This window comes from Dendropsophus ebraccatus, chromosome 3, assembly GCF_027789765.1.
Source record: "Dendropsophus ebraccatus isolate aDenEbr1 chromosome 3, aDenEbr1.pat, whole genome shotgun sequence".
In the NCBI taxonomy this organism is placed as follows: Eukaryota; Metazoa; Chordata; class Amphibia; order Anura; family Hylidae; genus Dendropsophus; species Dendropsophus ebraccatus.
The window spans coordinates 152241343-152259332 of record NC_091456.1 but is presented as its reverse complement, the minus strand read 5'-3'; the positions used below and the strand labels follow the sequence as shown (position 1 = coordinate 152259332).

General features: G+C 42.0%; 1 protein-coding gene across 7 annotated transcripts in view; it reads right to left on the bottom strand.

Annotated features, from left to right (window-relative positions):
- Nucleotides 1–17990, bottom strand: part of CAST (calpastatin) — a 115069-nt gene that overhangs the window by 22869 nt on the left and 74210 nt on the right. For all 7 annotated transcript variants that reach the window (XM_069962946.1, XM_069962944.1, XM_069962945.1 and 4 more), the window contains 12 exons: nt 16757–16801; nt 15224–15262; nt 12385–12492; nt 11868–11936; nt 10685–10753; nt 8813–8872; nt 7565–7660; nt 6455–6538; nt 6302–6349; nt 5841–5933; nt 4445–4510; nt 457–555 (listed from right to left, as the gene is read on the bottom strand). In XM_069962946.1, coding sequence (XP_069819047.1) covers nt 457–555; nt 4445–4510; nt 5841–5933; nt 6302–6349; nt 6455–6538; nt 7565–7660; nt 8813–8872; nt 10685–10753; nt 11868–11936; nt 12385–12492; nt 15224–15262; nt 16757–16801 — 876 coding nt within the window. The remainder of the gene's footprint in view (nt 1–456; nt 556–4444; nt 4511–5840; nt 5934–6301; nt 6350–6454; nt 6539–7564; nt 7661–8812; nt 8873–10684; nt 10754–11867; nt 11937–12384; nt 12493–15223; nt 15263–16756; nt 16802–17990) is intronic.

The following is a 17990-nucleotide window of genomic DNA, read 5'->3' as shown; positions in this document are numbered from 1 at the left end:
GGGGTCAAACATACTCAAACCGTGTAGTGTATAATCTACATTCTAATACAAATGCCCTGCATTATATACACACATTCACTGAGGCTGGGTTCACACTACGTATATTTCAGGCAGTATTTGGTCCTCAAGTCAGGTCCTCATAGCAACCAAAACCAGCAGTGGATTGAAAACACAGAAAGGCTCTGTTCACACAATGTTGAAATTGAGTGGATGGCCGTCATATAGCGGTAAATAACTGCCATTATTTCAATATAACAGCCGTTGTTTTAAAATAACAGCAAAAATTTGCCATTAAATGACGGCCATCCACTCAATTACAACATTATGTGAACATAGCCTTTCTGTGTGTTTCAATTCACTCCTGGTTTTGGTTGCTATACAGCCTCACAAATACAGCCTCAAATATACATAGTGTGAACCCAGCCTCATAATGCAAAGAAAGATAGAGAATCTTACTGTTACTTCTGGGCCGGTAAATTCAGGAGACTGTGGTACAGATGTAGGGGGCCCTTCAAGAGTGCCCAATAGTTCATCTAAAGCATCTTGTGATAAGGCCTAGAAACAGACAAATACAATCAGATGAGTGTTAGAGGTGTGACAGAGAGCCTGTGCCAGTCACATGGGACGGGGTGTGGTGACTGGCAGCTAAATGACCCTACACATGACAGAGACAATTACATTGTGACTGCATTTTGGATGATTCCAGAGTCTAAAGTTAACTCTTTATTAAGATCATTAGTTATATACAACAATCAGCCATAACATTAAAACCACCTGCCTACTGCTGTGTAGGTGATGCTAAAAATAAAAGGGACCTAAGTCTCCTCTGGGAGTTTTAGGCACCATAGATAATAAGTTGTGGCATGGTGTGTCTCAGGTCTCTGTTCCCAAGATCAAAAAGGGGTCTGACTTCTGAGACAAACCCCTATCCTGTGCACAGAGAATAGGTGTCTTAAGTTGAAATAACCCTTTAAATTCTGTGAAGGTGGGATCTCTATGACTTATTTTTCCAGCATATCCCAAAGATGATCAAACAGATCGAGATCTGGGGAATTTTAAGCCAATTGAACATTTGAACTCTTTGTCATGTTCCTTAACCCATTCCTGAACAGATTTTGCAATGTGCATTATGCTGCAGAACACTGCCATTAGGAAATATTAAGGTCGGTGTAATAGCTCTACATGAATACCAGGAGCCAAGGTTTCTGCAAGAGATGCTGCAACCTTGTCTATTAGGTCTTTGTGAAAGTCAGAAAGATCCTTACACTTGCATACTTTTACTACTGCTTTCAACATCAATAAGTGATTGCTCATTTACTGCCTAATAAATCCCTGTAGGGGGTTTCAGATTATAGGCTGATCAGTATATATGTAGTAATACATACTTTTCTGCTTACTGTTGAATGAAATATATATATATATATATATATATATATATATATATATATATATATATATATATATATAAAAATAATTTTAATTTGTTTATTTTATTTTTATGCCATTTTGGCTGCCATACAAAATCGAGCTGCTTGATTTCCTATAGAAGTCTAGGCCTTAGGCCTTCACAAGTGTTGTGTGTGTGTGCAGGAAGTCTTTCTCTGCTTTCATCTGAGCGTTAAGAGATTTCCTCTCTCCTCCTTTCTTTCTATGATTCAGACAGGGTGTGGTTTTATATTGAGAAACTAATTGTGCCATACTCTAGAGTCTATTGCTGAGTAATGAACCTGCATGATTAGTTACTGTAAACTCAGTAAGACGTTGCAGCAGCGTAGACTTTAAAGATGTCATAGGCATAGACAAGGACAACTTATATGCCGATAAAATGCACATTTGGATTTTAGCTTAGGAAGCATTTATATCAGTATTCTTTTAACTAACCGTTATTATAACATTAGTTACAGTGTTATGGTCATTTAAAAAAAATTTTTGGCATGTCAAAAGTTTTGATTAGTCAGGGTCATAGTGCTGAGACCTCACTAGATATAGCCAGGGAGAAGCGCAGGGCTTTGTTCTTCACTCCCTGGCTTGCCACTTGATTCAACTTGTTACAGGAGATGGGCTGCATTATTTATTACATATCCTTTATATGCAGGGCCGGCCTTTGGGGTGTGCGACCTGTGCGCTTGCACAGGGCGCCTCACTCCCGGCCAGCTAGGGGGCGCTCTGGCAGACAGAGAGCTGCTCTGCACATCTATGGAAGTTAGATGTGCTGCCTGTGTGCCGGGGCGCCCCCCCCCCCAGCAGGCCGCCTGCCTCTTCCGTGCAGCAGAGGTGAAGAACGCTGAGGGAGAAGCAGAGAGGGAGATCTGGGACCGAGGAGGAGGCACAGACAGAACGGGGGAGGGCAGACACACAGGAAGTGCTGCAGGAGACACGGCCCTCCCGGGAACAGGCAGGTGAGAGCTGTGGTGCCGCTGGTACAGGACACAATCACCAGCACTGAGGAGAGGAGAAGGGCTGTCACCTGGGAATGCTGCTCTTAGCTGGGGGGAAAGGTGAGCGCTGTGCTTCCTGTACATAAAGAATGACTGCAGCTGTACACACCACACACTGGCATGTATACACTGAGGGGGCAGCCATAGTGTGTGATGAGGAGCCCTGTATACACTGGAGGCTGCCATAGTGTGTGATGAGGAGCCCTGTATACACTGGAGGCTGCCATAGTGTGTGATGAGGAGCCCTGTATACACTGGAGGCTGCCATAGTGTGTGATGAGGAGCCCTGTATACACTGAGGGGGCAGCCATAGTGTGTGATGAGGAGCCCTGTATACACTGGAGGCTGCCATAGTGTGTGATGAGGAGCCCTGTATACACTGAGGAGGCTGCCATAGTGTGTGATGAGGAGCCCTGTATACACTGGAGGCTGCCATAGTGTGTGATGAGGAGCCCTGTATACACTGAGGAGGCTGCCATAGTGTGTGATGAGGAGCCCTGTATACACTGAGGAGGCTGCTATAGTGTGTGATGAGGAGCCCTAGTGTGTACATAGCTCTGTCATGTGTGTGTGTGTACATAGCTCTGTCATGTGTCTGTCTGAGTTTGTGTACATAGCTCTGTCATGTGTCTGTGTGTGTACATAGCTCTGCCATGTGTGTGTGTGTGTGTACATAGCTCTGTCATGTGTCTGTGTGTGTGTGTACATAGGTCTGTCGTGTGTGTGTGTACATAGCTCTGTCATGTGTCAGTGTGTACATAGGTCTGTCATGTGTGTGTGTACATAGATCTGTCGTGTGTGTGTGTGTGTACATAGCTCTGTCATGTGTGTGTGTGTGTACATAGCTCTGTCATGTGTGTGTGTGTGTACATAGCTCTGTCATGTGTGTGTGTGTGTGTGTGTGTACATAGCTCTGTCATGTGTGTGTGTGTGTACATAGCTCTGTCATGTGTCAGTGTGTACATAGGTCTGTCATGTGTGTGTGTACATAGATCTGTCGTGTGTGTGTGTGTACATAGCTCTGTCATGTGTGTGTGTGTGTGTGTACATAGCTCTGTCATGTGTGTGTGTGTGTACATAGGTCTGTCGTGTGTGTGTGTACATAGCTCTGTCATGTGTCAGTGTGTACATAGGTCTGTCATGTGTGTGTGTACATAGATCTGTCGTGTGTGTGTGTGTGTGTACATAGCTCTGTCATGTGTGTGTGTGTGTGTACATAGCTCTGTCGTGTGTGTGTGTCTGTCTGAGTTTGGGGAGCTGGGGGTGGTAGTTGTGTGTATGGCTGGGGGGTAGTTTGGTGAATGGATCTGGGGGTAGTTGTGTGTATGGCCAGGGGGGTTGGTTGTTGTAGATGTGTGAAAGGTGGAGGGGTAGTTGCATGTATGGCTGGGGGGGGTAGGGTAGTTGTGTGTATGGCTGAGGGGTAAGGTAGTTGTGTGTTTTGCGGGGCTAGTTGAGGGAATGGCTGGGGGTAGTTGTGTGTATGGTCGGGTCATGGGTGTTGTCTGGAGGGCTTGGAGGCTGAAGGAGCTTTATGTTACCTTTAAAGGTGTGTGTGTTTGGGGGCGGCGCCGAAAAAAAGGTTCGCACAGGGCGCCATTTACCCTAAGGCCGGCCCTGTTTATATGTCTGTAGAGCCTGACTCCTGCAATAAATCAGACTGAGTGGTGAGCCAGGGAGAGAAGCGCTCAGCGACACATGTCTGACATGTTGCAGTAGCACTTAAACTATATTAACCCAACAATGGCTGCTGTTATCATGTGAATATAATTTCTGGCCATGAAGGAGGCAGATCCCAACTGATCATAATAACAACTTTATAAATCAGTCGACATATGTAAAACCTGGCTTTCACTACTGCAGGTTGTATTTTTGCCAGTGCTTGAAGATGGATAATAACCCCACACCTAGCTTAAAAAATGTTGTTGGAAAATGCCACAAAGTATTTCTTCCAGAAAGGAAGCGTATGGAGAACCCTTCTCTATATATATATGCTATATCCTTACCTCCGCGATGGGTTGTGCAGGAGCAGCTGGCGCCGAAGATGTTGGTTTTGCTTCTTTTTTCTGCAACTTAAAGAGAATTAAAATGAATCTCCTGAGTCCCTATTATGCTGTGGCATGTAAGGCACGGAATACTAATACTGATCTGTGAGTAAAAAGGAGTATTTGCCTCCTCAGGACTCATCACGGGGAACGGCAATTACATAATTTATCATAATTAGACTAAATTAGCTGAATCTGTTTATTAAGCAAATACTAACAAACAAAGAAAAACAGCAAAAGGCAAATAAAATAACTGAATATTTGCAGGTAGTGTAATGAGCATCTACTGAATCTACATAAGAGGTTGTAAAAGTCAATATTAAGTATATGCAGAACAATGACACCGTCTATTTACTGTGTAGAAAAAAAGGCTCATGTACACCACCCTATTACAGCTACACAGAGTATAGTTGAAAGGAATTGTATTATAGCACCTAAAGACATATATGGGGCCACCTCTGTCTTCCAATTTATACAACACATTAAAGGATGCTTAATCAGATGCCATGTTATGGATGGAATTTGGATCTGTACAGCTGCATATTATGGGACCACAGGAATCCACTGTAGATTCTTAGAAGCTCTGACTACACAAGGGTTAAAAGGAGAAGTCCAGCCACGGGAGAATTTTTTTAAACAGAAGGGGCATGGGGGAACATAAAAAGCTATACTAACTTACCCCTCCCTGTGCCTCTCCAGTGTCAAATTGGGACTCCTGCTGGGTTCTGGGATCTCCACCAGAGCAGACATCATGACCTGGCTAATGGGTTGGACGCTCAGCCAATCAGTGACTAGGGCAGGACGCAGCTACAGTCACTGATTGGCTGAGCAGGCTGTCCATCAGCCAGGACCAGTGATCATCCTGATTTTCGGTTCAGATCCCGAAGACGAACATTAAAAAAAATTATCGTGATCATTTCGTGTTCGTATGCGCCGAACATTTATGAAGAAGTAACGAACATACAGTAGAGGCGTGCGTTTCAGGCTAATCACATTTGTGCATGCAATTAGGCATTTGTGTACAGATTGCATACGTTTCGGCCTAGAGTTACGCACATGTGTGTAGATAATCAGGCGCAAATCGTAAATTACGCAGTTGTGTACGTTCGCAAGTTCGAATATGTTTGAAAATGATTGTTACAAGCATTCCGATCACTGAACAAATTGTTCATGATCGGTGAACATGAACAATTAGCATAATGTTCATACGGTGCATCACGGGCACAGGGAATAGGTAAGCAATGCTTGCTTGTTAGTTTCTCCCCTGCCCACTGTCACATATTTGAAACGGCTGGACTTCTCCTTTAAGGAACAGGGGACAAATGGTCCAGTTTGCCAATATAGATGGAGTTATTACCTCTTCTAGTTTAGGTTTCTTCTCATCAGGAGGCGCCGGAGAGCTGACAAAATCAGAGGAAAATGCTGCAACAAGATCATCATCTCCCAAGCTCTTCAGAAACACAAGAAGGTAACACTTATCATCGTAATTTAAACACACAAAGTAATACACATATACTGTACCGTAAATACATATTTTATTTGCTGGACTAGCACTAGACTAGCCTTTTGATGGTGATAACTAGCAACCACTTTCCCTTTCATTATCTACAATCTAGCGTGGCAATTTTCGGCTGTGCAACCCATGTTGTGCCCAAAGTCACTGTGCAGTCCTAGAATTATTATAAAGATCCATCCTCCTATGTCCTTAAAGGAACAGGAGCTTTTACAGTTAACTGCAAGAAAAGCGCTAGAGATGCCCATTCATATAGCTCGAAGCTTAGCCACTCGCTTCTCCTATAGGAACTGCTAGATATTTACCTTTTTGGCTTCCTTTGGAGGAGGAGGTGCAGGTTTGTCTCCTTTACCCTACAATGAAGGCAACAATATTTCTGTTATTATTAATGATTTTTCTATATAAGAAAAACATTACCCAAATTTTGACCAAAATTTGCCATCAAAACCAGAACTTACATCCAACAGGTGCCTGTATTCTGGAGGGATAGTGCTATCTCTCTTTCCTAACTCCTCCAAATATTCTGAGATGGCTGGGGTGTCCTAACGGAGAAATGTATTGATACATCTTATTCCAAGGACAAGTAATGTGACAAAGCATTTTATTATCAATGTGAACATACAGGTCAAAGGTTATCTGCTGAGTTACATTCCCCGCCTGTGTGCTGACAACAAATGTAGATCAGTTACAGGATTCTCCATGTCTGTGTTAGACTAGTTTCCCAGGTTGAGTGTGTGCTTAGGAAGTATGAGAAAGCTTCCAGCTGGTGAATGACAGGCCTCATATAACAATATGTGTCACAGTGCAAAAAGAAACTACTACAGAAAAGCTAAAAGACCTGATATCCAGGCTGAGAAATAAAGCTCCACAGAGATCTAATGACAACTATGGACAATGCCACAGGTTGGCACTGCTAAGGGGTTGACCACTTTATAGTAAAATTGTTTTATGTATAGTATAAGTAACTGTATTCACATCACTTAATGACAGCAGCACCCTGTGTGCCTCCTAGAGCTAAAATCAGACTCCCCTCCTCCAGGCTGTGCTGTCCTGCTCTGTGGTGAGTCTGTCCATATAATGTCTAACATGGAGGAGCATGTGACCATGCCCCACCCTCTGTGTCCTCCATAGGCATATACAGGCTCAGTGGTGGACACTTGGGGGCGGGGTAGGGTCACATGCTCCTCCATGTCGGCCATCTTATGGACAGACTCACCACAGCGCAGGGCAGCACAGCCTGGAGGATAGGTCTGATGTTAGCTCTATGAGGTACACAGGGAGTTGCTGTCAGTATATATACAAGTACAGTATATATACAAGTATATACAAGTATATACAAGTATATAGTAAGTACACTTACTAATACTGCACACTGAGCAATTTTACTATTAAGTGGCCGACCCCTTTAACTAAATCAGACCTAATAAAAAAAATAACACCATCAACATACAAGAAAATAAAGGAATTAAACTTTTACATGGAGAAATACTTCCTAAGACAAAGCTGCTTATTATCCTTCTGTGATTTCTATAATACAGTACCAAAGAAATAAAGACTTGAATACTTACTTTAATCTCTGGACCAGTGAATTTTGGAGACTCTGGCACGTTTTCTGGACCACCAAGAGAATCAATTAATAGATCCAAGGCGTCATCTTTGCCCGGCTTAATAAAGAATAGAAAAAATAAAATTTGTATACAGTATCAATAAATGACCACAGGGCTAATTGTAATGTACCTTATACATTTTATTCTAGTGGGACAAGCAAAAATGAGAAAAAAAATTACAAACCACTGTTTTATCATTGACCTAAAATAAGTGTTATCATTTATAGTATGTGTTTTTTATGCAGATAGAAATAGTGCTGGGGTTTACTTACTTTTGTAATACAGGTGATACTAAATATAGGTATAATATACTTATGTATGCCAGTTATGTCTCTGGTACACTTTAACAGTAGACATTAAGTGAAATCTCTTATGGAAATGTAATAAACGTCCAGACATGAATACCCCTTCAATAGTCATAACCAATTATAATGTATTACAGATGTCCTGGCAATGACCATTGAGGCACTATGATCAGTATTTTTTTTCTCCCAAACGACGAGCGAGAAATCGTGCATTTTGATCTTACAACATGTTCTTAAATCGTCGTTCACAAAAAAAATTAGCAGATCGTTCCATGTAAACAGTCGTTCATCGATTTAACCTATGCGAGATAGGCTTAAGCGATCGCAAAACGATCGCAAAATTATTTTTCCGTACGATATATCGTTCCGTCTAAACACTGATCGTTATAAAAAAAAAATCGTTACTTCAAAATCGTTAATCGTAAGATCGGGCGAATTATCACTACATGTAAACGCAGCATTAGGCTACTGTATTTGGCTTTGAAAAATAATTTTTAAAACAATCCAGCAGGTGGAGCAAGAGTTTCCTTATTACACAGCAGAGAACAGAAGTGGTGGCCTAGATTTACTGTCATTTTTCTTTTCCACCCCCCACCCCCGACTAGCTGTCTGTTTGTTTATTTAATTTACTATTTTGGCGCTCTTCCTTTAACACATTTGAGAACTATCTTGATTGTAGACAAAAGGAGACAAAGCAGGGTTTGGTTCTACACTTCTTTTTGGGGTGGTGTGCTGTGTGCCAAAGTTTAATTAAGTTTGATTAGTTTAGTTACGAAAGTCAAAACCTAATTATGAAAACGGTGCCAAAGTTTTCCACGAAATGCGCCAGCATTTTCACATGTAAGTTATCGAAGCTCACTAAATCTGAATTCTGCATTTGATAATGAATGATATGACTATTTACCGGCGTATCAGGTACAGCGGCAATCTGCTCAACGCTCACAGTTTTCTTTTCTTCTTTAACCTACGTAGATTGGAAAGGGACAAAATTAACATTTAAAATGAATACATAACACTGAGCTTATATACTAGAACACACAGATATTTTACAAACTTTTCCTTTATAGGTTTATTGTGTTGTGTATGGTTTACCAGCTCTAGTGTTTAATGGTGCGTTTACACAGACAGATTTATCTGACAGATTTTTTAAGTCAAAGCCAAGAACAGACTATAAACAGAGAACGGGTCATAAAGGAAAAACAGATATTTTTCCTCTTTTCAAATCCATTCCTGGCTTTGGCTTTAAAAATCTATCAGATAAATCTGTGTGTTTGTAAAAGGACCCTAAGGGTATAAACCCACACACCGTATACGCAGCGTATTTACTGCTGCGATACGCAGCAAATACGCAGCAAACACGCAGCAAATACGCAGCAGATTAGATCTAAATAACTGAACACAGCATCAAATCTGTACCAACAAATCTGCTGCGTATTTGTTGCGTATCTGCTGTGTATACGGTGTGTGGGTTTGTACCCTAAGGCTGTGTTCATTTTGAGTTTAGAAAAAATTAGCATCATTTAAGCAAAATGAGGCCTGAATTTACAGATTTTGTGTGGATCGGAGGCCTATTAGTCTAGGGTGCATTTACCCACATTTACCCATTTACCCACCTGAACTGACATTTTCCTAATAAATTCAAAATGAGGTCCACAAAAACCTAAGCTTGACAGAAAACAGAGCTAAAGGGTGATGTTGCACTTTACCTTGACCAATATTATCCAAGAGGAGGGGAAAAAGACTCCATATGTTACTGGATTATTTGGAAGTCTAAAATGCAGCCATAATATGGTTGTGTAACGCTGGCCTTAAAGGGGTACTCCAGTGGGGGGGGGGGGGGAACTTTTAGCTGGGACCTGGGGAGGAGGTGGCTGAGGGAAAAGACGTGCACTCACCTCCCCGGTTCCAGCGGCGGGTCCCACATCACGCCCCTCCGGTGCCCGGTTCCCGGCCGCTTTTGGGTGTCTCACCCGAGACGTGACGAATCAGGTCTGCTCAGCCACTCAGTGACGGAGGCGAGATCTGAGCGGACGTGAAACGATCCCACCTCCTTCACTCAGTGGCTGAGCGGACCTGAGACGTCAAGTCAGACACCCGGAAGCGTCCGGGAACTGGGCACCGGAGCGCCGTGATGCGGGACCCGCCGTTGGAACCGGGGAGGTGAGTGGGCGTCTTTTCCCTCAGCCACCTCCTCCCTGGTCCCATCGAAAAAGTGCCCCCCGCTGGAGTACCCCTTTAATCTGTAAGAGTTGTTGCAGAGAAATAATAATAATAAAAAAAAAAGTCTATAACCAGCTTAGAAACTATTGAGAAACTCAGAGAAGATTCAAAGGTAGAAAATGGAAAGAAGCTCTTTGTATACATTATGCAATTGCTTAGCACTGACTACACTAATATCTAGATGTAGTAAATGTAGAAAGAGTCACTGGCTTTCAAAGGTAAAAAATATGGATAAAAAGAGACAAAAACATGTATACTATCTAGCATAGAAAAAAGTCTAAATGTTGTTCTCTTGGGAAAAGAAGAAGCTTTGGCATGGATAAAGGGTAGGACTCTGACGAACTGCAAACACAGCAGTGGAGGAGGGTTTCTGTGGCAGCAAGGTACTTCCTAGCCATATACTGTATTGGTTTGATCTGAAATCATGTGACAAAATTTCTCCTGGAACACATTTTTTAAATTAATTTTGATTTGGAGAAGGTCAGGATCAAAATAGCAAGGTCAGGATCAAAGAATCAAAGTCTGGATCGAAGAATCAAAAACTCTTGGTACTCACCTCATCTTTAGGCTTACTTGTGGCAACGACAGAGGCAGCAGCTGCTTTACCTACAACTCCTAATGTTACCTGTAACAAAAAAAAAGAAATCTATGTAAAGTCAATTTCCTAGCTAAATTTCATACAAATAACTTATGGACCACGAACTCTTCCAAATGTTGTCCTCTTGGGAAAAGACCAAGAAGCTTTGGCATGGATAAAGGATAGGAGTTTAACAGCCTGGCATTACTGTGCAAATGCAGCATTTCTTCCAGCAGGTTTGTGTGGAAGGTGCCTCGTAGTCAGGACCAGCATAAGCACCCGGCATAGTCGGGCAGGTGCAGGGGCCCACCTCTGGGGGCCCAGTTCCCCAGTTGCTTACTTAGCAATGATCGATTATCGATCATTGTTGAATGAGGCCCTGTAGGCCCTACCAGGTGTGCAGCCGTCCAGGGGCATAGCAGGAATCCGGGACACAGTTGTCTCGAATTCCTGAGCGAGCTCACCACTCAGTTGCGAGTGTGCCTTTAAGACGCACATGCAACTGACTGAGCGCAGCCGACCAGGACTTCCGGCATAGGCAGCGTCCCTAACACACGGTGCTGGTGCCGTAGAAGAGAGGAGACTGCGGGGATATCTTTAGCAACGGGGAGCGAGGTCGCAGGTGACTGTTTTTTTTTTTTACTCTAGATCGCACATAAGGGGGACACTGCTGAGGGGGCCATCTATAAGAGGACAATGCTGAGGGGGCCATCTATGAGGGGACAATGCTGAGGGGGACATCTATGAGGGGGACAATGCTGAGGGGGACATCTATAAGGGAACCATGCTGAGGGGGACATCTATAAGGGAACCATGCTGAGGGGAACATCTATAAGGGAACCATGCTGAGGGGGGACATCATGAGGGGGCAGTGCTGAGGGGGGACATCTATAAGGGGACAATGAAGATGGGGACAATGCTGAGGGGGACATCTATAAGGGGGACTACATAGAGGGGGCCATCTATAACTGGACCTGCTGCTTTATTGCCGATACATGATTTGTTCTGAAAAGGGGCCCACAAAAACCTGGAGCCGGCTCTGCTCCTAGCCATAAATCAGTCTAATCTGAAATCTCTTGACATGAGAAAAATATCTCCTGGAACACTTTTTTATATGAGAAAGGCTGGGATCAAAGATGAATTTAAAAATCCTGGTACTCACCTGATCTTTAGGTTTACTTGGGGCAACGACAGAGGCAGCAGCTGCTTTACCTACAACCCCTGATGTTACCTAGAAAAAACAAACAACCTACAGTCAACTCCCGAGCTAAGTTTCATAAAATAATACATAGACCACACACTATACTATAAAAATATTGTTGTAGAATGTTATTGCAGACTAGATCTTATAGACTATTCTCTACATAGTACAGAAGTTTAGCATATTCTAGATGTGGTGTCTTTGTGATGATATTCCTAGTGAAATAACACTGGACAGATCTGTCGAAAAAAATTCTGTAAAACCTGATGAAGGACAAAAAGCGGGTAATATGAGTCTCTTTCTGGTGTCTGAATTAAAATTTATTAGCTCTATAGAGCAGTATACCATGTGGTTTTTGCTTCCACTAGCATTCGTAGCATGCATTAGGTATATGTTGGAGGTATATATTGTAGCCTCACTTTGTGCCTTAGAAATAGCTTATGCACAGTAGTAAAGAAGAGACAGTACTAAGACTTACTGTGGTGTCTGATTTCTTTCTTGGTGGTACGGCTTTTGAGTCTTGTTTGGCTGGGACTTTTTCTGTGCTGGGTTTTACTGTTGATGCCGTTGTGGTAGTACTCTTTGGCTGAAAAAAAAAAACAACATTTGTATATAACATGATATTTGCAGTCACAATAGGGTAGAACATGTTTATTAATATTTTTTGCTTTTAGGGTCTTTTGGGGCACATTTGGCAAACAATATACATTCTAACATCCAAGACACAGGATGGGTGCATTGAACATTGAATTTGTCCAAAACCACAAAAAAAAGAAAAAAAAAAGGTAAAATACACAATATAAAACCAAGGCTACAATCAGGGGCATAGCTAGGATTCACGGGGCTCCATAGCAAAAAGCTGTAAGGCCACCCCCCCCTCCCCTACGCACAAGTATATATATATTATATATATATATTGTGTGATGTGGCCAAAAAATAAAATCTCCTGTTCTGTCAGTCCACTATACTTAACTATAAGGGTCCATTAGGAGCACTTTATGGATAAATACATATAGTAGGTGCAGGAGCAGACTACCTTCTGCTTAACCCCTCATGTACTGCAGTGTGTAAGTGACCCAATGTTCAGAAGACAAGGAAATCTTTGCTCTACTGCTGGTGCACTGATAACCCCTGACCTCTGCACAGCAGGCAGTGCGAACAGAGGTCAGGGGTTATCAGTGCAGGGAAGCAAAGTTTTTTTTGTCTTCTGCCTGTAACCCTTTTTTGTGTTGCAGCATGTAAGTAAACATTGGGTCACTTACACACTGCAGTATATAAGGGGTTAAGCAGAAGGACTCATGAGGCTCTTATATTTGCCCCTGGGCCCCCCTCATGCATGGGCCCCATAGCAACAGCCTACCCTGCCTCTATGGTAGCTACGCCACTGGCTTTAATTTGAAATAACACATATTGATGGAATATTATAGATTTTTAGACTTTTATTATATATTATTAGAGCATATCCCTCAAAAAGTAAGAGGTTGATGGGGGTTTGAAAATTTAATAGATGTAGCAGTATTCGTAATAAAAATATGCATAAAATGAATATATATGAATTATTGCTGGCTAAAACACTCCTATGCTATGAAGCTTACATCACCTGAATACACAAATATTAATGGTCTATTGCTACCTATGGTGGTAGTGAGGTGAATACTATGAATCACTGAGGTTTCAGGTGTGTCACATTGCTAGAGGAAAAATACAAAAAAAAGGACACCCATTGCCTTGTCTGGTCCACGTATAGACCTGAGTCATCTGTACTACAGAAAACACACGCTCTGTGCTGCCAGAACACACCTTTACATCTATCGCTTCTGAGAAAGCCCAATTCTATAAAAGGTGTCTAGAGAAAGATCATACCGGCCAAACCTACTGTCTGACTAGTGCAAGAGGAGGATGTACTATTAGTCATGACAACATCTGTCTATGATATATGATAATTTACGTGGAATGGAAAGAAACTTAAAAAGATGTCATGTTAGTTAATGTTACTCAACTTTAAGACATGTACCAATTGATGACATTTAAGGGGGCCTGACCTCTATCCTGATCATAATAACTTCATGTAACAGGAGCAGATGAAGGCAGAATAGAGCTCCAGCACACACTACACTGCGGTACCCGGTATAGAGACGACATTACAACAGTGGGTGTGCCTGGTCCGGCAGCTCACCCCATTCATGATACATAAGCTGCAGTACAATGCAGAGCCACACTTTGCAGGACATTCCTGTGCCAGGTAAGGGTAGGTGCACACTATGGAATCCGCGTGGATGACCTCCATAAATGACCATAAATAACAAGGTCCCAGCTATTAAACACTTTTTACGTGTTCATTTCACATGCTCTGCTGTTAGTAGAAATGTCCATGACCATCTGTAATGTTTTAGCTCCTGTGCCGCAGCATCAGTAATGTGGGTATCATGCGTGAAAAACTGGGTCACCATCAATAACAATTGATACTACAACGCGATGGACATAGCAGATGCAAAGTGACACTAAAGTTACTGAAAGCAACACATGCCATAATATCCTTTTACATAGAGAAAAAAAAAATCTCTAAAATGATATATTATATCACATGACATCAGTTGGTTTGACATGAATAGATAAATCTAATAAAATAAGGGGGTTGCCAGATATTGCTTAGGATAGGTTATCAATATTGGGGTCCAACAACAGGTGGAGCTCCCACATACACATTGAATGGCGTTGTACATTGTGTAGTGGTTATACTAGGTTACTGCAACTTGACTACCACTAAAGTAAATTGGAGCTGAGTAACCCAGGGTGACCACTACACAAGGTGCTGTCTGCTTCCTCGCCGTTTACTAGGTATGCAAAAGCCTTAGCGGATGAGCAGGGATGGGCCACCACCGGTCAGGTATTGACGGCTTTCAATTATAAACTATCGTTAATATATGGAAATTTCAATAAAGTACAGTCCAAGGCTACGTTCCCACAACGTCTTTTTTTAGGCAAAATAACGGCTATTGTTTGATAATGACGGACGTAAATGATGATCATGATTGACGTTCGACATTGTAAAATAAAGGCTGTTATGTTGCATTAAAAGGAGAATTCTAGGCAAATAAAAATAATGTAGGGACAGATAGGCAGAGGTTCTTTATTATGTTCCTTCCCATCCCCTGCCAGCAGTGTAATAAATTATAAATTTGGCCGGAGTTCTGCTTTAAAAGACGTTGTGGACTAAAGTGAAGTAAATCAGGAGCTCTGTTGGACATGGTTCACAGTACAGTGTTACCATGTTACAAAGGCAACAAGTATACTGATGGCTGGTCAGAGTCACTTACCACAGTTGTCTGTGTAGATTTGGCTGGTTCAGTCTTTGGCTAAAAATAGAAAATGTAGAGTTCTAAGGGCACATTCACAACTGCACCATAAAACACAGCAAAGTGGGGTTCCATCATGTGTTTGGGGTTCACATTTCTAATGTACAGAATGGGAAAAGCTCCCGACATAAATAAAACCGAGACTGTGGTAGCTGCCTAACACATAAAGTTAAAAGACTACAGTATTATAGGAGTGATACCTTATGTTGTACATCAGACACCTTTACGGTATTGTTTTGGGGGGTGACAGACATGCTGGAGACAGTTTCAGTACAAACAGAAATCCCAGTTCACCATTTAACTGGTTGGTATTTTCAGAGTTAGTACCCACATGTATAAGGGCCCATGCACATAGGCATACAGTGTCCAAGATGTCTATGCCCCCAACTAAACTCCACATGAATGTGACAAAAAAAAAAAAATGGTGGCATGCTACACCGGGTGCCTTATAGGTACTATCCTCTAAAAAGTACAATTGTTTTAGGCTGGGTTCACACTGCATTTTTGCAGTCCGTTTAACATATCCGTTTTTAATTGGTTACTTTTAACACACACAAAAACGTGTTCAAAATGAAAAAAAAGAAGTCAATGGAAAAACTGATCCAAACAAATTGCACGCAATTGCATCCGTTTTTTGCATCTTTTTTCCCCCCGTTATAAAACGTATATGTTAAACTGCAAAAATGCAGTGTGAACTTGGCCTAGTACAGTGGTGTGTACAGAGCACCGCACATTGACACACAGGCTCTATCTGCTTCTGTGCCTCAGTGCCCACGGTTCTGTGATGTGCACTAGGATTAAATCAGAGAACATAGAGTTGGCAGCTGTTCTGCTCTGAGGAATTGGCGAGAGAGAAGAACTGAGAATGTATTTGCATGGCTGGTGATAACCTGTGATAAACATACAAATATTTAACAGTATCATAATCTTGTTGGTCATGAACATGCTGGATTATCAAGCTGAATGTTCTGCAGTACGACTATACTGTATGCAGCTGTGCAAGGGCCTGTTCACACTGAGTAAAAGCGTCAAAAACTCATCCGCCTCAGTGTCTCTATGGGATGGCTTGTGCACCTCCACTCCTGCCGCTCTCCACTCAAAGAATTGGCATGTCAATTTTTTGAGCGGAAAGGGACGGAGGCGCGCAAGCCATGCCATAGAGACGCCGTGTGACACTGAGGCAGGCAGGATTCCAGGGGCTCCACAGCTTTTACACAGTGTGAGCAGGCCCTTAAGCAAGGATCCATATCCTTAGCAATATGTAAATGTGTCAGGACCAGGACTTGTTCAGCCCTGCAGTTCCCGGCACTGTCATTGGTGGAATCAGATGGGCCATGTCACACTTTACTGCTGCCAGTCAATGGAGAAATGCACAAATTACAAAGTTATATAACTTTATGTAAGAAAGGTAAAAAAAATTAAATAAAAAAAATTATTTGCCTGTATGTCTTTTGACAATGAGTAATAAAAAGCCTTTAAATACAAACCATTTACCTTTGTATCTGATGGTTTCATAGTCCTTTCTTGAGATGTTGGTACCTAGAGAGAAAGTAAAAAAAAAAATATTATAAGTATTAAAAATCCTATTTTTCTGTCTATATATTATTGTTACTATGTCTAGAAAATAAAGACAAAACTCCATGGCTGTAACACAACACTTTTGACACCTGATATACTAAAATCATTCAGACAGTCACCCCAGCCTGTATTCAATAAATGATCCCTCCCCATATCATGGTAACCCTAAGATTCGTTACATCCTTGTACCTATAGCCTTCCTAACTACCCTTAAAGCATAGTATCAGAATGTGAGAAGCGATTATAAGTGTCTTGATGCCATCTTATATATGAGTGAGCTAATTTTTTTTCCCCATTGTAAAATGAAAAGTACGGAATCTGTGAGGCCTCAGCTGTGATACCAGTCAGCTTGGTACGTGATTGCTCAGACCTGTGATTAGCTGCAGGAGTCATCTGCCCATATGGCACGCCATCACTCTTCCAGCAGGGCACCATCAGAACTGCTTTTATATGACAACATTTTTAACAAACTGCTTACTGGTGTAATTATAAGTCACAAGTCACCAATGCCGACAAACAAATGCATGTAAACTAATGGCTAAGGAAAATATCTGATCTAACATTCCAAAAACTCAGTCATATGTAAAATCCCTAGATGACCTTATGACTCAGGTATCTGTCACTGCAGTAAATGCCAACACACGTTGCAAGGTTCTTCTACGGGACAGAAAATGTAGGAAAGACGATTGATGAAGAACTTGTAAACAAAGTCATCAACTAAATCGATGTCCTCAGTAAACCAGACTATTCAGCAACTCCAGTGTCCCGAAGCAGAACAGAAAGTTCACGTAAGAAGGAAGATGTGGAGCCTCTGACATCGTCACCCATGCCTCACCCATGGTATACCCACAGAATAACATCTCTAAGGAAAGCCACCTTACCATGGGTCCGACTTCTGGAATCCCCCGGCTATCAAATGCTACCGCCAGTATAGGCTGTAGCTGACCAGACCTGTAATATATAGTAGGGCCCCTCTAGGATGACCAGGAAGGTTTTTTTTTTATTATACTTTGTTCTCCTCATCATTCCAGTCCAGTTTCCTGTCAGTTAATGGAAACAATCCTGTTTACATCCACAGGCTGAAACCTCTTCTGACACTTCCCTACATGTCTCTATGGCAGGTCAAAGCAGACCTGTCTTTTACAAAAAC